Source organism: Lipophrys pholis (assembly GCF_963383615.2).
Source record: "Lipophrys pholis genome assembly, chromosome: 5".
Taxonomy (NCBI): Eukaryota; Metazoa; Chordata; class Actinopteri; order Blenniiformes; family Blenniidae; genus Lipophrys; species Lipophrys pholis.
The window spans coordinates 20,024,780-20,042,981 of NC_137628.1; the positions used below are offsets into that span (position 1 = coordinate 20,024,780).

The window sequence follows — 18,202 nt, forward strand, 5'->3', positions numbered from 1 at the left end:
ATCTGTATTATGTAGCGGCGATGGCCTATAAGTTAGAGAAGGACATTTGAGGGGAAACCCTAATCACCCAAAGGTGGGTCTTTGACAAAGACTCATGAATCCTGAATGCTCACAATGTGTTGAACAGTGCTGCTCACTGCTCATACGGGATGGCTTAAAAGTGTATATATAAAGATAAAAGTACTCAAACAGATGAAAAATAATAAAACTATACCCAGCAGCTGGATAATTTTCTATTTCACGGTTGAACCCAAAACATTTGTTGCTTTTACCTGATCATATTTTTCTTACAGTACAAACCATGAAAACCGATAAGTAGATTTGATATTCTGATATACTATGGGAGATATTAATAAATGACTTATTTTGGAATTATACACCATATAATGTGACCTGAGATTATTTAAATTTTCACCTTTAATAATTCATATCTACATTAAATTATATCTTTCCAGACATATATACATCTTCAATGTCAAAAAGGTTGGGGTAATATGTAAATGCAAATAAAAGCAAGATGCAGAGATAAATGAAAATAAACAAGGAATATTTTTGTTCTAATAAATGACTTGGATTTCATGATTTAAAAACCTTTTTCATTTTGATTGGTGTCCTGGGAATAAAACATATTTAATAACAATGATCACACACATCAGAAATCTCAACAGTAATTATGGAGCAGTAATAACAATTATGATTGAAAATGAACGTTTCTGGTAAGATACGTGTATTAGGGAAATCGCTGTGATATTTTGTACTTACCAAGGACATAGTGGGGGCCCCAAAAATAAATTACACATATCTTAACACAAAATAAATAAAATTACTATGCCATAGGCTTATGTTTACCCATACGGGAAGATATTCAAATATGAATACCTCCTCAATGCATGAAGACTAAGACTTAATAAATAAATAAAAAACTGAGCAGTTCAATTGTTCATCTTCATATTCTTTTAAAAGACACGCACCCAAAAACAAAACTTCAAAACGTTCATACATTTTACCAATTAAGACTTGTATATTACATTTTATTACAATGATTACATGTATTTCATAGTTCTCTAGCTCGCTCCTACATTTCCCACAATGCACCTGAACTGCTTGCAGTTCATTGGACGATCAGGTGTTTTTCACTTTAAGTGAAATGCGGTATAGTCCTCGAGATAAACAGCCTTTAATTGATTTCTGACTCTCTAAACAACCAGGGTTTCATTTTGTATGGGATTTATTTTCTCTCAAAAATAGATATTTAGATCTTTTTGACACGTGAAATCACCAAATGTCCTATTTTATTACCAAAACAAATTTATTGTGCCAGTGACAACAAAGAGTCACGACATGATTGATCTATATAAATCTCAATTTAAATGGTTTTTCCCTGTTTACGCACCCCACTTCCAACATTATCGTTCGGTTACCCATTTTGTTCATCATTCTGAATTCAAGTGCGATACGTTTTCTATAGAACGATCAGTTTTACCTGTGCCAGATGCGCTCCGCTGCTGCGTCAAAATGGTTCAGACAGCAGAAGAAAAGCTGTCGTGTGGGAGGTGAACTCTTAGTAAGTCACTCCTCCACAATTCATCAGCCGGATGCTTTTTGTCTTTTCTACTTTCTCATCCGCCTCTTCGAACGTCGGAACCTCGAAAGGTCTCCGTATTCGTGTCTTGATGGACTGATTAATGGCGTGGCGTCACAAAGACAGAAGGTTCGGTCAGCTTTAGTTACTAACAAGAGTGTTTGTGGAGTTTAAATCCGGACATGTACGTTGTGTGTGAAGTTTTCAAAGCCCGCAGGCAGCATCCGTCCGTTAAAGATTCACAAGTGTGACAAGAAAGGTACGTCTGGCATTTCTTTCTTAGTCTTATTGTCTTACTGCGCTTCTAAGCCTCATTATGTTTTCTTTCTTCTTCTATTTTCTTTCCATTAAACACTTATTTATATATATATATACTTTTTTTTTTTTTTTTTAATTCAAAAGATTCATTTTAAGTATATTTTGACGGGCTCAAATAAACACTTTTTGGTGCAGTAAATCTTTTTTTCTTGCGCAATTTAAAGTCTTTAAGTGTTACTCGTATTATTATAGTTTAATTTGACTAAAATTGGACTTTTTTCTGATTTTCTTTGCTTTTTGGCATTGCAATTTACTAAACCGTTTTTCCTCACAGGTTTATTTGAAGAAGTGGAAACTCCACTTGTTATAAAGTCCCATTCAGTTCTTTCCATCTCCATCAGGGGTCGGCAATATATGTTCTAACAAAAGGCCTGATTAAAAAATAAAAGAGAGACAGAGAGAAAGACCGCGTTATAGGACTAGACCATGAGTGGAATTTCTGTTTAATGACTTTGAGAAACCGTTTCTCTTGGCCTGCATGACGTTCCTGTGTGTTTCGTCTGGTAATGGTGACCTGTTCTCCACCAGCTAAAACTACAGCTTTGGATTTCCGTTTAGTGAACAGATTAAACTCTGCATAGGTGTAACTCTTCCATCATGAGCCCAAATTTTACTTATCGAGTTAATACTATTGAAAGGTGTACTGGTACTTCAATAAACATGTACATCTGATCAACTTTAAAATGAAAACAAAGCAGTTGCATAGAGTGCATGATGTACACAGTTTTGAATTTGTTTCAGAAATCTCATTGACCTCATGCAGCCTCGTGTCAGGTGGCTCTCAAGTTGTCATTTGTTTTTTTGTCACTTGTCACTTTAATGCAAGAGACAAATCCCTATTACCCACCAGTTGATTTAGTATCATCAAGGCCACTAAAACATAACCCGCTTCCTGCCAGATGCAAATTCAAGGCATAAAAGACAGTCGAACAATTGTTTATAGATGCCGTGGTTGGTGTGATTAAATGGAGGCAGATGGAAGAGTCTTCCATGAGAGCTTGATAATGATTCAGACATATATATGTTACTATTTGGCAGCTGTATAATTCATCAGGATGAAACTCTGAATTCTGAGTCACACCCAGCACAGAAATCTCTACTTCCGTATTTAATCCATACTTTGTATGAAAATGATATGAAAGTGTGTGTGACTACTGCAATACAGTTTAAGGTAATATTTCGTATTTGCAATGTGAACGTTCTGGCTTTGAGAGTTACTGCTGTGTTCAAGAGCAGGTTGTTTTAGGAGAAGAGTCTTTAAGCTGCGTGGAGAATCATGAATCCAGCTTCTGATAAACCATCAAGCGTTTGGCTGCTGCGTGACGCGTCACACTGCTAATATGTCTCCTCATGTTTCCTTCACAGTAAATTTCACCTCTCTGGGACCGACAGTTCGGAACAGTCTGCACGGACTTCATCATGTTTAGAGAGACGGACCAGAATTTGACCGCTCTGAGGAAAATGCATGGAAATTAGACAAGCTGAGATGACCTCAACAATCAAGAGGTGATGTGAAGTGCTGACTGTGCATATCGCCGGCATATTTAAGGATATAAGAAGAGATGCCATTGGTCATATCTGTAAGTTTGATTGCGGCTGCATCAAAACATATAGATTAAAAAGTTTCCACAAAGCCTGGCTATACGTCACGGACTCATTTGTGAGTACTCGGAGTGATTACTTCCTTCTGAACGGAGCCGAGACTCACAGGAAATTCCTCAACCGATAAAAACCTTGAGACGTGAGGTGATCGGACGACACAATGAACGACTTGTCGGAGATGTCGGTGAAGTGCGTCCTGGTTGGGGACAACGCCGTTGGTAAGACGGCCCTGCTGGTGCGCTTCACGTCTGAAACCTTCCCAGACGTCTACAGGCCCACAGTGTTTGAGAACACCGGCGTGGAGGTGTACATGGACGGGGTGCAGATCAGTCTCGGCCTGTGGGACACGGCGGGAAACGACAACTTTAAACAGATCAGACCCAGGTCGTACCAGCACGCCGACGTCGTCCTCATCTGCTACTCCGTGGCCAACGCGAACTCCCTGGCCAGCGTCCAGCACAAGTGGCTCCTCGAGGTCCGCGAGAACTTGCCCAAGGTGCCTGTGCTGCTGGTGGCCACCCAGACGGACCAGAGGGAGATGGGGGTGCACCGGGCCAGCTGCATCTCAGCGGCAGAAGGGAGACGCGTGGCTCAGGAGATCCATGCTAAAGGCTATGTGGAGTGCTCCTCTTTAAGCAACCGCGGAGTGCAACAAGTGTTTGAGTACGCAGTGCGCACAGTCGTGAACCAGGCCAGGAAACGGGCCAGGAGGCGCATGTTCAGCATGAACCAGTGCAAAGTCTTTTGACCCTGAACCTTCATCTGCTGGCCGCCTGAGACGTCATGACATTTTACCTCCCGGATAAAATTCAAATGGTACAAAAACTCGAAGGGAAATGTTTCTTTTCCCACTAAACTCACCTGTAACTAAAACTACAGATAATCCTGGAAATACACAGACTGAAAACGAACCTTAGCTCAGTGTGATCCAGACATTTGGTCGTCCTGACGAGTTTTGTTCATCCTCAAGTAGATCCGTGTCCAATGAGACATTAAAGATGAAGGCATCTAAAATGTGGAACAAACAAGAAAAGAATCAGATAGTTTCATATTACGTTAACAAATTAGCTTTAATATCACAGCTAAAGTAAATATGTGCCTTTACTGCCACAAATAAAACAATACTGTTGTGCAGCTTTTAACGTTTCAAGGGAGCTTTAATGGTGAATTTTGTCAACATCACAGGAAAGCAAAAAGCGCCGTAAAAAGAATATAAAGAAACAAGGACGTATTTGTGCCTATATGTTGCTGATTAAGATAATTAAGATCAAGATGAATTAACCATATACAGTATACATACATACACACACACACACATACTGAATTTACAAAAATGTCTGGAATGCTGCAGAGTGCCATAAGACATTTTCTTGTTTTATTTCAAACATGTCGTATGTAGGTGTTATTATTATTATTTTTTTAATAATTGTAAACCAACTTATATAAAATATAAGAAAATCACAGGACACGATATGCTACAAGGGGATCTCCTGGCTTCCATTTACACTTTGTGTGTTACTTCTGGGAAAACTAACTGAATTAAAGGTCTGTTTATTTATTTGTACAGTTAGTTTATCTCTGCAGTCTTATTCACTGTGTACACTGTACACACATTCATTATATTTACCTTTGTACTACCATCAGGTGTTTGTGCCTGATTCACTTTCAAACATTATGCTCTTACAAAAACTTTTCTCAGTTGTTGGCATAAAGTTGGAAAACTGTGTTTTGCATAGATTTTCTTTCACGTAGTTTTATAGAACATGAAATTGTTTACTACCCATGATGATCTGCCTTACTGGTCTTGAATAAACTTTAGAACAATCAAACACTGTTTGAGGTATAATTTATTCTTTTTTAATAAAAAAAAAATGGATGGATGTACAGCGATAAGTCAGAAATAGGGTGTTTTATCAGCTGATCATTAAGGTGTGCTCTCTATATGGTGGTGCGATATATGCATTGTCACAATGGATACCGTATACACCAACTGTTACACCACCAAATGAAGTTGAAATTAAATCTGTATAGGAAAACACATGTTCACTTCTCAAAACATTTTTCTACAACATAATTCATCTCAGTATATTTTTGAACGCCGCAGACTTTCAGACGATGGATGTTTGGTTATAACAGGCTATTGTTCCGAAGCAGGTAAAGTTATCAAACAAACGTGTGAGATGTGTGTTAAAGTGTTATATCCTTCATTGAGTGTCCAAATTCAAAGTGATGAACACAAAAATAATAAAAAAATTTAAATATTGTCCACTTGATAAATACATCACAAATTATGATACAGGAAAAGCTGAAAAATCTGCAAATGTCTGCACGGTGAGAACAGTGCACGGTATACAGTATACACCCAGACAAACAAACAATGTCGAGTTTAGAAGGGGTGACATTAAGAAGAAATATGACATTACACTATCGCGTTTCCTCAGATAAACTTGTTAGTTTATTCATTTTAAAATAATTACACAAGATTTTGTGGTTTTCAAATGATCTTTGAATACTCAGCACTTTTGTTATTTTTCTGCACTTTCATACGTATTACATCCCACCATATGATGTGTATACTGATTGTTCATAAATCACAGGATGGCATGCTCGCAATGATGGTTAATTTTCAAAATGAAAGATTAAGCTGAACGAGAGACCACGAGAAGCCAGGAACCAGTTCAGAGAAGCAGTTCCTCCCCCCTCATTTGTACTCCCGCTCGACGCCTCGCCATCTCATGTGGCGTTTCAGAGCCGCTGAGGATTAGAAGAGCAACACATACTTTTTCAAGGATATGCTGACAAGCGCCTAACCACATCCCAGCGCAAACACACACAGACGTACGAGGGCTTTAGAAATTCAAACTCGTGCAAACACAATTTCACTAACCACACACACACACACACACACACACACACACACACACACACACACACACACACACACACACACACACACACACACACACACACACACACACACACACACACACACACACACACACCTTTTCTTGTTTTATTTTTGTTGTGTTTCTAACTCAAATTCTGAAATCATTTCATTCTGATATTTTCCAGGAGGAAACCTGTTAATACTGTTAATAGCATTATATTTGCATATTGGTATTTTTTGTAACAAAAAGAAAACCTTCACTTTGAGCATTGAACATGTTTAATTGTCTGTGGTCCGACGTCTCATCTCTCATCAAGCTCTCTGCCACAGCTACCACATTACCTCTTCCCTCTGAGTACCTCTCTCTCTCTCTCTCTCTCTCTATTATCATCTGGATGTTTGCTCAGTGCTTTGGCACTTCTGGTTTGGATCATGAGGTTTGCATTGTCAATGTCAACAAACTGTCTATTTGAACCAACTGAACTCAAAAATATTGTGCTTAATTATCTGTGATGACGTGGTTGTGCGGTGGTTTGCATGGTTGTCAAACATGTTAGTTGTTTGAATGTTAGAATCTTGGACTGCACTTTCATATGTTGAGTGTGGAAGGTTCCTCCTGGTACACTTGTTGCTTCTTCTCCTGTTAGTTAGGCTCATTGGTAACTTCAAACTGGCTGTAGCTTTTCATGTGTGTATTGAATCAATTATTTATTCATTGTACACAACAACAAAAAGATATGATATAAATAAAAGTAGGAAACCAGTTGTACACTCATCAGACTCACACATTATCCAGAACCTAATATATTTCCTTTATTGTCTATTTCTATGCGTTGGCCTCGTGGTGAATAGGAAACCTCTCTGAGGCGCACAATCCCAGGATCTTTAAACTGACATGGCTATACTAACTACCAACATTTTACAATTAAATGTTTTTACTACCGAATAGTGTGAAACTTTCTTGTGGTGAACGATTGTCCAAAAACTGAAACAACAGATCAACGTCGAATTGAACGCTGAATTAAAGCTGTTTCAGAAATGTTAATCTTGATGCAGTAAAATAAAGAGTATATAGATATAATCAGTCAAGTCAACCAACACTTCATTTTTCTTCTAAAATGACTTGCACAGCTGCAGATGAGCATCAAATGTCACAAATTATTTTATACATACAGCCTCAGTTTATCACCACGCCAAAGCCAGTCAATGTGACCCGTCCTCTCAAGACTCCTCTCCTTCCTTTTCTGAACTCTGACATTCTTGATCTGCTGCATAAAGGCTGCGCACAGCCTTTATGCAGCATTTTGTCAAGTTTCTCTCTATATTCACAAAATTTATACAGTGGGGATTAATACAGTGCTATAAAATAAGATAAAATGAATAAAAACCAAAAGCGCATACTAAACTCAAGCATGCACTCAAATATAACAGCAATTTATTTTTGACTATGACTGAATTGCAAGTACACACACACACACACACACACACACAGGAAACACCTGTCCTGTGTGAGTCGAGTTCAGTACCACAGAAACTGAGTGACACATCGACACATCATCTCACCATGCTCAGATCTCTGCAGATTAAACAGCAGAATGGTGCCACTAACATTGCTCTCACACATTGTTTCACTCTTTCTTCAGATGAAATATAAAAGCAGTCACTTGAAATGGTCATGCACCACCCCATTTCGTACTTTGAAAGAGAAATGTGTGACCCAAAAAGCTTTTTAATCCATGTCATCTTCTGTTGTTGAGATCATTTAACCATCATCTAAATTTTCAATAATACACAGCATTTGGTTTCCGTTTCTTCAGATTCTTACACTTCAGACAGCAACTGTTGTCAGTGCATTAGAGTGAAATGGCCAGAAAACCAAACCAAAATCAACAAACTTACAAATCAACAATTGGCCTCTTCTCATAGCCTCTGCCAAGACAAAAGAAAGACATGTCCTGAACAGTTGCTCATTGTCTTTTTATGCTCCTGATTGATTGGCCAATCAGAGCTCTGTGATCAGCTCACAGGTGATCTCAATCTCCTTTCCAATGGACCCAACAATTAAACAACATAAAACTATCAAAACATTCCAGCAAGGAAAAGATCAAACTGATAGTATTTCATGTACATGGATTTTCTTTTTAAACAAATATACAATGCAACAAACTTGCAAACCCCTCTTTAAACAATCTTCAAATATCAGCATTGATATGATGGTGAATGACTCACTAAACCATCTAATCTGCATACATGTATTGCAAGACTAAACAGGCTGGGGCAAGGTGTGAAACGTCCTTATTCTGTAGGTAGAACTGTTATTTAGTCTAATTTATAATTCACGGTTCTATTTATTTTTTTGATAAACTAACATAATACATATTGCACCTATATTTTGACTAGGAAACAATTTTGTCAGCAGTAATCCAAGGTTCTTATTCTACATTAATACAAAAAATCACCAATTATATTACTTTACCCACATTTCATATACTTTGGGCATTGGTTTGAAGGTCAAAAAAGCAAAGCTATTGTTTAAAACTTCAGCAAATAAAGTATTTTAATAACACACAGAGTACATATTAATGTAATATATTCTTCTTTCTACTTTCTTCTGAAATCATGGCATGTGTTGAGGAAAGTTTATATGGATGAACATGATTACATAATAAGTAAAGTAGACAAAAGAAACGTGTATTGTATTGTGTATATAATCCATCTATTGCGTACACGTGTTTATTGCTAGTGTCTTGTGTTTCAAGATTAGAGTCAGAATTATTTCACACACAGGATGGCTTGGCTTTCAAAATAGACTTGCAGGAGAATGGTGAAGAAGGAATGCATCGGTAAGGGGTTAAAATCAGATTCAAGTTACCATCCTGCCTTCAAAGTTGTGGTTATTTACAGAAAGTCCAAACGTTTCCTTCTGAAGATGAGACAAGAGCCATGTCAAAACGTTTGGAATGTCAGATGAACATAAAACTGGAAAAGAACACGTTTGTCAGTCTGTATCATGATCTGACTGGGGTTGGTGTCTGTGTGAGAATAAACTCTGTTTTGTATCAAGCTCTGCATATCTCTTGAGTATCTGTTTGCCAACTCTACTCCATGATAACGATGCATCTTAAATTATCATTTACGGTTTGACGAGGGCATATCTATAACTGATAACCTGTCGAAACTGAAATAAGAAACATGTATTGTGCCATCGGGTAATTAGTGTTCACAATCTGTTCTAACATGTAACATAGAAGATATATCAAACAATACTTGGTTATTTATCACATACAAGGACTGTCACATAGCCAAATTTGTATAAAAGAAGTGATGGTAGAGGAGTCGAATGCAAACAGCTTGATTTGTTATCCTGGCGTCTTTATAAGGTACAAATGTACAAGTGTCATTGTTGACAGTGACTGCAAACATACATGAGCCTCTGACATCCTGGAACAAGGTGAGCGTGAAATGTACTCTTATCTCTGATTCACAGACCAGCGCACAGCTGTACTCTCCTTATGTTAAAGATTGCCATTTAGAGAGTGAGATATGATCCTCACTCTTTTTTTTTGTCATTTGTGACATGCAGGGCATGTGTTGCATCTACAGAAACGTTTGTACGTGTTCATCTTGAATGAGCTGATCATGGGTAAGAAAGTGTCAGTGTATGTGTTTATTTGTGTGACTGACGTGTCATTAACTGTGTAATGCAGTAACTGTGTGTGTATGTGTGTGTGTGTGTGTGTGTGTGTGTGTGTGTTCAGAAGAGGATAGGCCTGCAGGCATCACATTTCACCCAGTGCTTGTGGGCTATGTGATACTGCAGTGTACCTGTGTTTTCAGTGTGTGCGCTTGTGATCGCCTCAGGTCCTGTTCCAGGACAGCGATTACACACAGAGCGATGTACAGAAGTACGACTAACGGCTAGTGAAGCATTCAGAGAGGATGTAAGATTTGGAGAATTTTCTGTGGTCTTGGCTGGCTCAGCCTCTCTGGGGAGAATGGAGATCAGAATCGAATGACACTCCGGATTTGGCTCTAACGTGTCCCTGCAACTGCTTTGCTGAATAATTGATCCCTCGGCTTGTGACTGGTTAAAAATGAGGAAGGCAACGATGATGGTTTGGATCAGCCTCTTGCTGCAAGGTCAGTTCATGATACTTATGATGCATAATGATAAACAAGTGAGAGACAGGTTTGCTTTTAAAGTCAAGTCCTCCTTTTCCTACTCCTTTGATTTGATTTTTTTTCTTCTTCACAGTGCAACAGTTATTTTTTTCTTGGTGTCTTTTACCTACCCTGTAATCTCCACTTGCCCCCTCAGTTTCCAACTGTGCCCAGGGTCATTATGCCCGCAAGCTTCTAAATGATTTGATGGAGGACTACTCTAACGCGCTGCGGCCCGTGGACGACACGGACAAAGCCCTCAACGTCTCCCTGCAGATCACCCTGTCACAGATCAAAGATATGGTGAGCAACAGAAGAAGCTCATATATCAAGCTTCATCAGCAGAAAACTACAAATACAACATTAAATACTCAGAGATAGTTAAGGATGCTGCCATGTTTCTATGCTGCAACTGTTGTTAATATAACAAATGGTGTACTTAGCATTTGCGCCATTTCTGTTTCAACATATTACTGAATACACAGGAGACATACACTGAATGACATATTCATCCATCCATTATACCATTTAATCCAGAAAAGGTTGTGAGTTGCTGGAACTTATCCCAGCTGACGAAGGGGGAAGGCAGAGTACACCCTAGACGGGTCATTATCAGTCACCGATTAACCTTAAAATGTATTTCATAGGTGTAACCAAAGAAAACATGTAAACCACATGTAACCCCCCTCAGCCTGGACTCAAACCTGAGAGATTTTTCTTGTGAAGTTGGCGTGCTAACCGCTCAGGGACTTTTTGACTATTCTACATGTTTTGCTACAAATATGTCTTTTTTTCTGAGTTGTTCATATGATAATTCTCCAGTCAGACAGACGTTTTTGGATCTCTTGAAACTTTCATCTCTCTACTATCTGTCTGTCTTTCTTTCTTGATACTTGCTTTATCCAAATTGGAGAGGTGGCTGATGTTCTTTAGATTTAAAAAAAAATATGTATTTGCTTCTCATTTTATGAAGGGGTAAAGTGCATTTTTAAAAGGTTACACAGTGGTTTACAATCTGAGCTTTACTGAAAAAAGATGACATGAAATTTTTTTTTAATAAGAAACAAGTGAATATATTTGAGTGCTGAATTGCACAGATGGTTAAATCTATTTTATGATCTAATCATGCACAATCCAATACAATGGCAAAGCACTGGAGCTTTCGTAACTGTCATATGGTTTAGCTCGGAGGTCTGTATTTGTCCTGTACTTTATGACGATTATGTTTTGGAAATATAAATTTACATAATTCCATTAAATGACATTAAAAATGGCTTAAGTTAAGGTTAAGTTTACCTCAAAAACAGAGGTTTAATTGCCTATTCAATATAATCGTGGCTCATTCTTTAAAGCCACAGAACAGACCAGACCTGCATGAACTCACTTTTAATGCCCTAAAATGTAATATGTACACTGTATGTGTGTGTTGCAGATATTTTTCTTGTCTCCGTCTGACACTCCTCTTTGTGTGTGTAGGACGAGAGGAACCAGGTGCTAACAACATACCTGTGGATCAGGCAGGTCTGGCATGATGCCTACCTCAAGTGGGACAAGGAGGACTATGATGACCTTGAGATGATCAACATCCCCAGTGACTTGGTTTGGAAGCCGGACATCGTCCTCTACAACAAGTCAGTGCGAAGGAGACAAAATACAATAAATAAGATGCTGAGAAAGTGCATCTCGTTCACATTTGATGTTTGAATATGTGCTTCCTCTGTGTGTGCAGAGCAGACGAGGAGTCGTCGGGTCCTTCCAACACAAATGTCAAACTGCGTTATAACGGAGAGATCGTCTGGGACTCTCCGGCCATCACAAAGAGCTCATGTGTGGTGGATGTCTCCTACTTTCCTTTTGACTGGCAGTCGTGCAACCTAACCTTCGGCTCCTGGACCTACAATGGCAATCAGGTGTGTAAACAGCTGGACGTTCGTGCGCAGGAAGAGAAGGATGTTGGAAAAAGGTCACATGAAGAGCTGACAGCACACTTTGGAAAACAAACCCCTGAAAAGAAACTTTTTTTTTTTTTTTTTACTTTTGCAACTCTTTTTTTACTACTGATTAGAGGCATCTTCTTAGAGAAATTATGTTTAAATCTTATAGTAAATAAGAACAATGTATTTTTTCTTGTGGTTGAAAAACAAGTATTGTCTTAATAATGGTGGTATTGAATTTAATAATTACAACATAATATTTACAATAAGTGTTGCGACTCTAGTATTTTGCCAGTCACAAGTCAACTAATTGAGTACTACTGTTAAATATAACTGGACTTCTTTTGAGTTTGTAGTTTTGTCCCTTCTAATAACTGAGCTAATAATAAGAGCTGAAAAGTTCTCACTCTGTCCTACCCACTTAACCAAGCGTTAACTGCGGCATTTTTCCATCTGTCCTGTGATATACTCCACTGTTGCTCATTCACTGAACTCCTGCTTGCTGCAGGAGCAACCCCCTCATTAATCCTGAATTAATGCTGTATCCTGACGGAAACACAAGAGGTGTAACATTAACATCAGCCTGTCACAGTCACATTACAACACAACAGTTTTGAGCATCCAGATAAAGAGAGACAAATAAAGGTAACACAAGAGCTACTTTCCCAAGTAACCTCATATGCTTTATCTGCAGTAACTTGTAAAGTAACACCGAGATACCAGTGGATGGATGTTATATGGGGAGTCAGCTGCCTGCCTTATCCAGCATGATTTCTTTCCTACGAGAATTTATTTAGAGAATAAATTAACATTTAAAGAGCTGTTGAAAGAAATTCATCTTTAAGAAGAGAAATTTGTACAACTACCAGGATCATGTGTTTGCTTGCTGGTTTATTGGAGCACTTATCACATAGTGAACAGCACAACGCTGGTCACTGTTTACAGAGCTGAGGGAAAAGCTGCTGGGGTTTGAAAAGTTTATTCATGCATTTGATCCATTGGTTGAGAAGTGACCCCGCTACTTTTATTTCAAACGAATGATTGTAAATGGATTTTGTCTAAACATACCTGCTACTTTTTGATTTATTCAGTCTGACAAATAATATTTCCTTCCATTCTCTTTAACTGGTCCAATATATTAGCCATAAAAACTATACACTGGGCATATACAACTAATCCAGGTTGTCAAACATATGCCTGATGCTTTTATAAAGTCATATTTAGAGTACTTGCTTTGCAAATAAGACAATGGCGCTTAATAGCTTAAGCCAATCATTTACAGTAAACCGCTCAGAAATTTATCTAGTTTAGAGGCTTTTGAGCCCGAAATTGTGAGATATTTAACATTTGGTCGTATAAGTGTGTTTTCCACTGACTTTCAATTGCTGAAATATCCTGAAGTGGCGCTCTAAGGTATGTATTATGTCAATGAATGGTATTAATTTTAAAGCATTCATACTGTATTATATGAAAAAAAATCTCCAGTTTTTACCAACATTTCAAGTCAGACAGTGAGTTCAAAGTAAATTCAAATGTACTTTTTTTCTTTTTCAAGGATCAAAATCTCAGTAAAATGACAGTGAGTGCTGCAGTGATTTGACTAATGTTCTGATTTCCCAAACAAACGATCCTCTAAGCACTCTGTAACATCTCATGAGTTTCATGATCTTCATGAGTGTCCTCCCCTCCTCAGGTGGACATCAGTTTGGGCATGGACTCAGGTGACCTGTCAGACTTTGTGGACAACGTGGAGTGGGAGTGTCATGGCATGCCGGCGGTGAGAAACGTCATGATGTACGGCTGTTGCTCCGACCCTTACACTGAGATCACCTACACCCTGCTGCTGAAACGTCGCTCCTCTTTCTACATCTTCAACCTGCTGCTGCCCTGCTTCCTCATCTCATTCCTGGCCCCGCTGGGCTTCTACCTGCCGGCCGACTCGGGCGAGAAGGTTTCCCTGGGGGTCACAGTGCTGCTGGCGCTCACTGTCTTCCAGCTGCTGGTGGCAGAAAGCATGCCTCCTGCAGAGAGCATGCCATACATAGGTATGGCATTTTTGTCTTCTCACAATATAATCTAACGGGTGAACCCATAGTAAGTCATTTCCATCAGGAAAAAAGGGAATTAAAAAAAACAACAACAAAGAAACAAAACATACAATCATTATATTCAAGATCAGAATTTGGCTGATCATTATCTGTAAGTATCTCTAAGTATCTCTAAATATCACATGTATTTATTTGGTCAAAAATTTCCCTCCATTATGTTCTTTAAAAAAAAGGTGATTAATTAACTCTATCAACAATATTTATTTTTGTAATGTGACAGTTTCACTACTATATATCATCCTGATGCATTATTTTTTTTTTTTTTAAATCTTTGACTTATCAAAAGTTTGTCAACATATGTACCTTTGATACAATATTGACTACAACTCTAAATAGTTATATATGTTGTAGCAGTAAGATGAAATGAAACAGTTGTTTAGTTCATCATTGTTTTTATTAGATTATAGATACTAAAGCACGTATCATCCCTTTTACTTCTTCTATTTTTCCGTCCCCACCTGTAGGAAAGTACTATATTGCCACCATGACAATGATCACAGCCTCCACCTCTCTCACCATCTTTATCATGAACATTCATTTCTGTGGTGCCGAGGCCAAACCAGTCCCTCACTGGGCCAAAGTACTCATCATCGACTACATGTCGAAGATCTTCTTTGTATATGAAGTGGGGGAGAACTGCACTACTCCGGAAAGTGAGAAGACGCCGCTGTACCCGGAGGAGCCCTTGAGTGATAATAACTACTACTATGATGATCCTTTCCAAGATGGCTTCTACCATCACGACAATGACGCCTACAAGTACGGCAATGGCCATGGGGGACATGGTCACAATAATCAGCACAGAAGCCAGACCAATGGCAGTGCCAACGGCAGGCACCATCACTACAACAACCAGAACAACGGTGCTTCCAGGCTGGAGAGGGGCGAAGTGAAACATGAGCCCCCGCAGCACTACCACCACATCAGGAGGGACGACTTGGACTACCAGACCCCTCCACATCCGAGAAACCTACAGCACCTGAACGAGGCGCTGAAGGAGCAAATCTTCTTTTCCCCGGAGAAAATTCAAATCCCAGCATGCCCCTGCTGCTGCCCCTGCCTCCAACATAAACAGGTACAGCATGCTGCGCTTCTTCGAAACTCTAATCACTCTTGCCCTTGGTTTGATCAATGTGTGTGTTTTCCAGGTGGTGAAGAATATCCAGTACATCGCCAACTGTTTCCGTGAACAGAGAGCAACGTGTGTCAAGGCGGCAGAGTGGAAGAAGGTCGCCAAGGTGATGGATCGTTTCTTTATGTGGATCTTTTTCGTCATGGTCTTCCTCATGAGCATCCTCATCATTGCCAAGGCGTCCTGACACATTTCATCTTCCCCAGGCTAATCCTCCAACAGCGCTGGAGCTCAGTGTTACTCATTTTCATCACAATGCAGGCGAATATAAAAAGCCTTGTCTCCAAAGACATTGGATTTCATGTGTCAGCGCCGTCCGGTGTGTGTGTGTGTGTGTGTCTGCACACGTGTGTACGTGGGAATGTGTTTGCATCGGTTGACTGTTTTGTTTTGACATAAAGAGGTAGAGGTCACTGCACACAAATCATCCATTTAACCATACACGCACAGAGACTCCTCTTGGTTAGTTAATGTCAGGTGTGCTTGCATGTGTCACAGAGCAGTGGTGCGGTAAGACAATCTAGGCCTCGCCTCGAACATGCATGGACTCTTCATTATTGATGAGCTAACAGCCAGACATCCAGCTATAGGCATTGTGTATCATGCATTACATTTTGAGCAACCAGATGATGGAGTTTTCCAGAGTCAGTTAAAATGGGAGCAGAATAACATCAAATACTTGTGAAACAACGTGATGTGAGATCAAAAATCACTCACGTGGATTATAAATGGTGTCCTTATCATTATAGGTAGACCGTGCAAAGTATGCATAATAAAGCCACGCGAAACTTCTATAAAGGGTTTTTGTAGTGTCGTGTAGTGTTTACAATTTGTGTATGAATGTGAGAATTGGAGAAAAAGAGTTGAATGTTTACTTATCTAACTTCCAGGTGTCCCTCACTTCTAACAAGATGCTCAGAATTAAAGCCTACCTCCTGACAGTGAAGGATGTATGTACTGTACCTTTCAGCAAACTTACAGATTGCTTGTTTTATCCAATAGAAAATAAACCTTTGATATCGTGTAATCATTTTTTTGTTTGACTTATTTTCAAGCCACAAATCGATTTTCTTCGCCCTTGATTTGACTGTGAAGACTTTAACGGTGACATAAATCCCTCTGAAGCAGAAAAGTGAGAAGACGATTATTTTTTACAGGGAAACTGAACTGTATGAAATGTGTACAATGACATGAGCTACACACAGTCACAAACAAGCCCTTCTCACAAACTATAACATTATAATCGCCTGCCAGATATGGTGCAGGCCCCCCCTTTTACTCTCTATACATAACAAACTGTGATGCATCTTGTATTGTGACGTCTTACTATCAGAAGCAAAATTAACTCGTAGAACAATCTAAGCCACAGCTTGCTTGTTACATTGGACAACACAGGCATCTGTTTCCTTCTGTTGGAATCTGAATATCTCAGACCCTGAATCTCCCACAAGAACTGCAGTCTTGAGAATAACAAGACCCAGCCGTCTAGCTATCACAATGTGGTTTGGATAGAAAATCACATTGGGCTCATAGCCAGGTGAATGTAAAATTACTAAACTACCTTTTAAAAGTGATTTGTATTGATTGATATGCCTTTATTTATCCCACAGTGGAGAAAATCACAGTGTTGTCAGTAGCAGTACACACAGTAGTAGACCGAAGGATTTGCATATAAATATTTGTGCAAGCTTAATCAAGGGATATATATATTTTAAAAAAAGTATATGGAATATAAAAATGCACATTAAAAAAATAGAGCTTTATATTCTGCTTGCTTTTGTTTCATCCACCCTTTTCTACCTTCATTTTATAAATAAAATCAAGCACTGCTGCTCCAGTCATTGCAAAGTAAAATCGGACCAAATTAATATATCAGGCTCAAGCTGAAGTTCATTATGTTTTTTGTAAAGCGTTTCCATTTAAAAAAATATGTGCACTCAAAGGTTAATGTTAATTAAATATACTAAGGTGATGTGGCAGAAATATTCAATATATTCTCACTGTTCATTACTTTTCTGGTGGAAACTAATAAACTGGTTTCATCATATGAATTGACCTTTGCCTCCATCTAGTGGAGTTCACAATCAAATTGAAACTACTGATTCAATCAATAGCGTGTGCGGCACATACCTGGAGGATTATGCAGCCATCCATCGATTCCCCCTCTCTTACAGATGCAGTGGCAACTAAGTATTGCCAACTAGAAGACAAAAATAGATATTATACTTCCCAGCTTCACCATGCTTGGGGTATTGACAAACTGTTTGTACAGCTGCATCATCTGACTAAAACTTACTCACAAACTTAATGTATGTGGCCCCTTAAATACTTTCCCAAGTCCTCACTTCAGCTGCACCCTGCCAATGTTCTGGAAACTTTATTCTCAGAGAAACCTGCTGTACTAACTGTCCAGCTAAACTCTGAGCAGGGGAAATATGATTCAAATGTGGTGTAAACTTCATCAGACAGAGAAGGAGT

General features: G+C 38.9%; 2 protein-coding genes across 2 annotated transcripts; both read left to right on the forward strand.

The window, feature by feature from the left end:
- Positions 1–1,613: 1,613 nt before the first annotated feature.
- Positions 1,614–5,328, forward strand: rhoh (ras homolog family member H). Its single transcript, XM_080463000.1, has 2 exons — positions 1,614–1,841; positions 3,266–5,328. The coding sequence occupies exon 2, from the start codon at positions 3,663–3,665 to the stop codon at positions 4,248–4,250; it is 588 nt and encodes a 195-aa protein (XP_080319126.1). The 5' UTR covers positions 1,614–1,841; positions 3,266–3,662; the 3' UTR covers positions 4,251–5,328.
- Positions 5,329–10,147: 4,819 nt separating this feature from the next.
- Positions 10,148–16,753, forward strand: chrna9a (cholinergic receptor, nicotinic, alpha 9a). The gene is made up of 7 exons (XM_080463850.1): positions 10,148–10,529; positions 10,708–10,853; positions 12,027–12,181; positions 12,280–12,460; positions 14,178–14,529; positions 15,057–15,667; positions 15,741–16,753. Exons 1-7 carry the CDS (start codon positions 10,484–10,486, stop codon positions 15,909–15,911), a joined length of 1,662 nt encoding a protein of 553 aa, XP_080319976.1. The 5' UTR covers positions 10,148–10,483; the 3' UTR covers positions 15,912–16,753.
- Positions 16,754–18,202: the final 1,449 nt, after the last annotated feature.

What these genes read in the sequence shown, in the direction of transcription:
- rhoh (XM_080463000.1), top strand. Translation starts at nt 3,663, where the DNA reads ATGAACGACTTGTCGGAGATGTCGGTGAAGTGCGTCCTGGTTGGGGAC.
- chrna9a (XM_080463850.1), top strand. Translation starts at nt 10,484, where the DNA reads ATGAGGAAGGCAACGATGATGGTTTGGATCAGCCTCTTGCTGCAAG. An exon ending in GGACCTACAATGGCAATCAG is followed by an intron (nt 12,461 to 14,177) that starts GTGTGTAAACAG and finishes TCCCCTCCTCAG; the next exon opens with GTGGACATCAGTTTGGGCAT. An exon ending in CCTGCCTCCAACATAAACAG is followed by an intron (nt 15,668 to 15,740) that starts GTACAGCATGCT and finishes TGTGTTTTCCAG; the next exon opens with GTGGTGAAGAATATCCAGTA.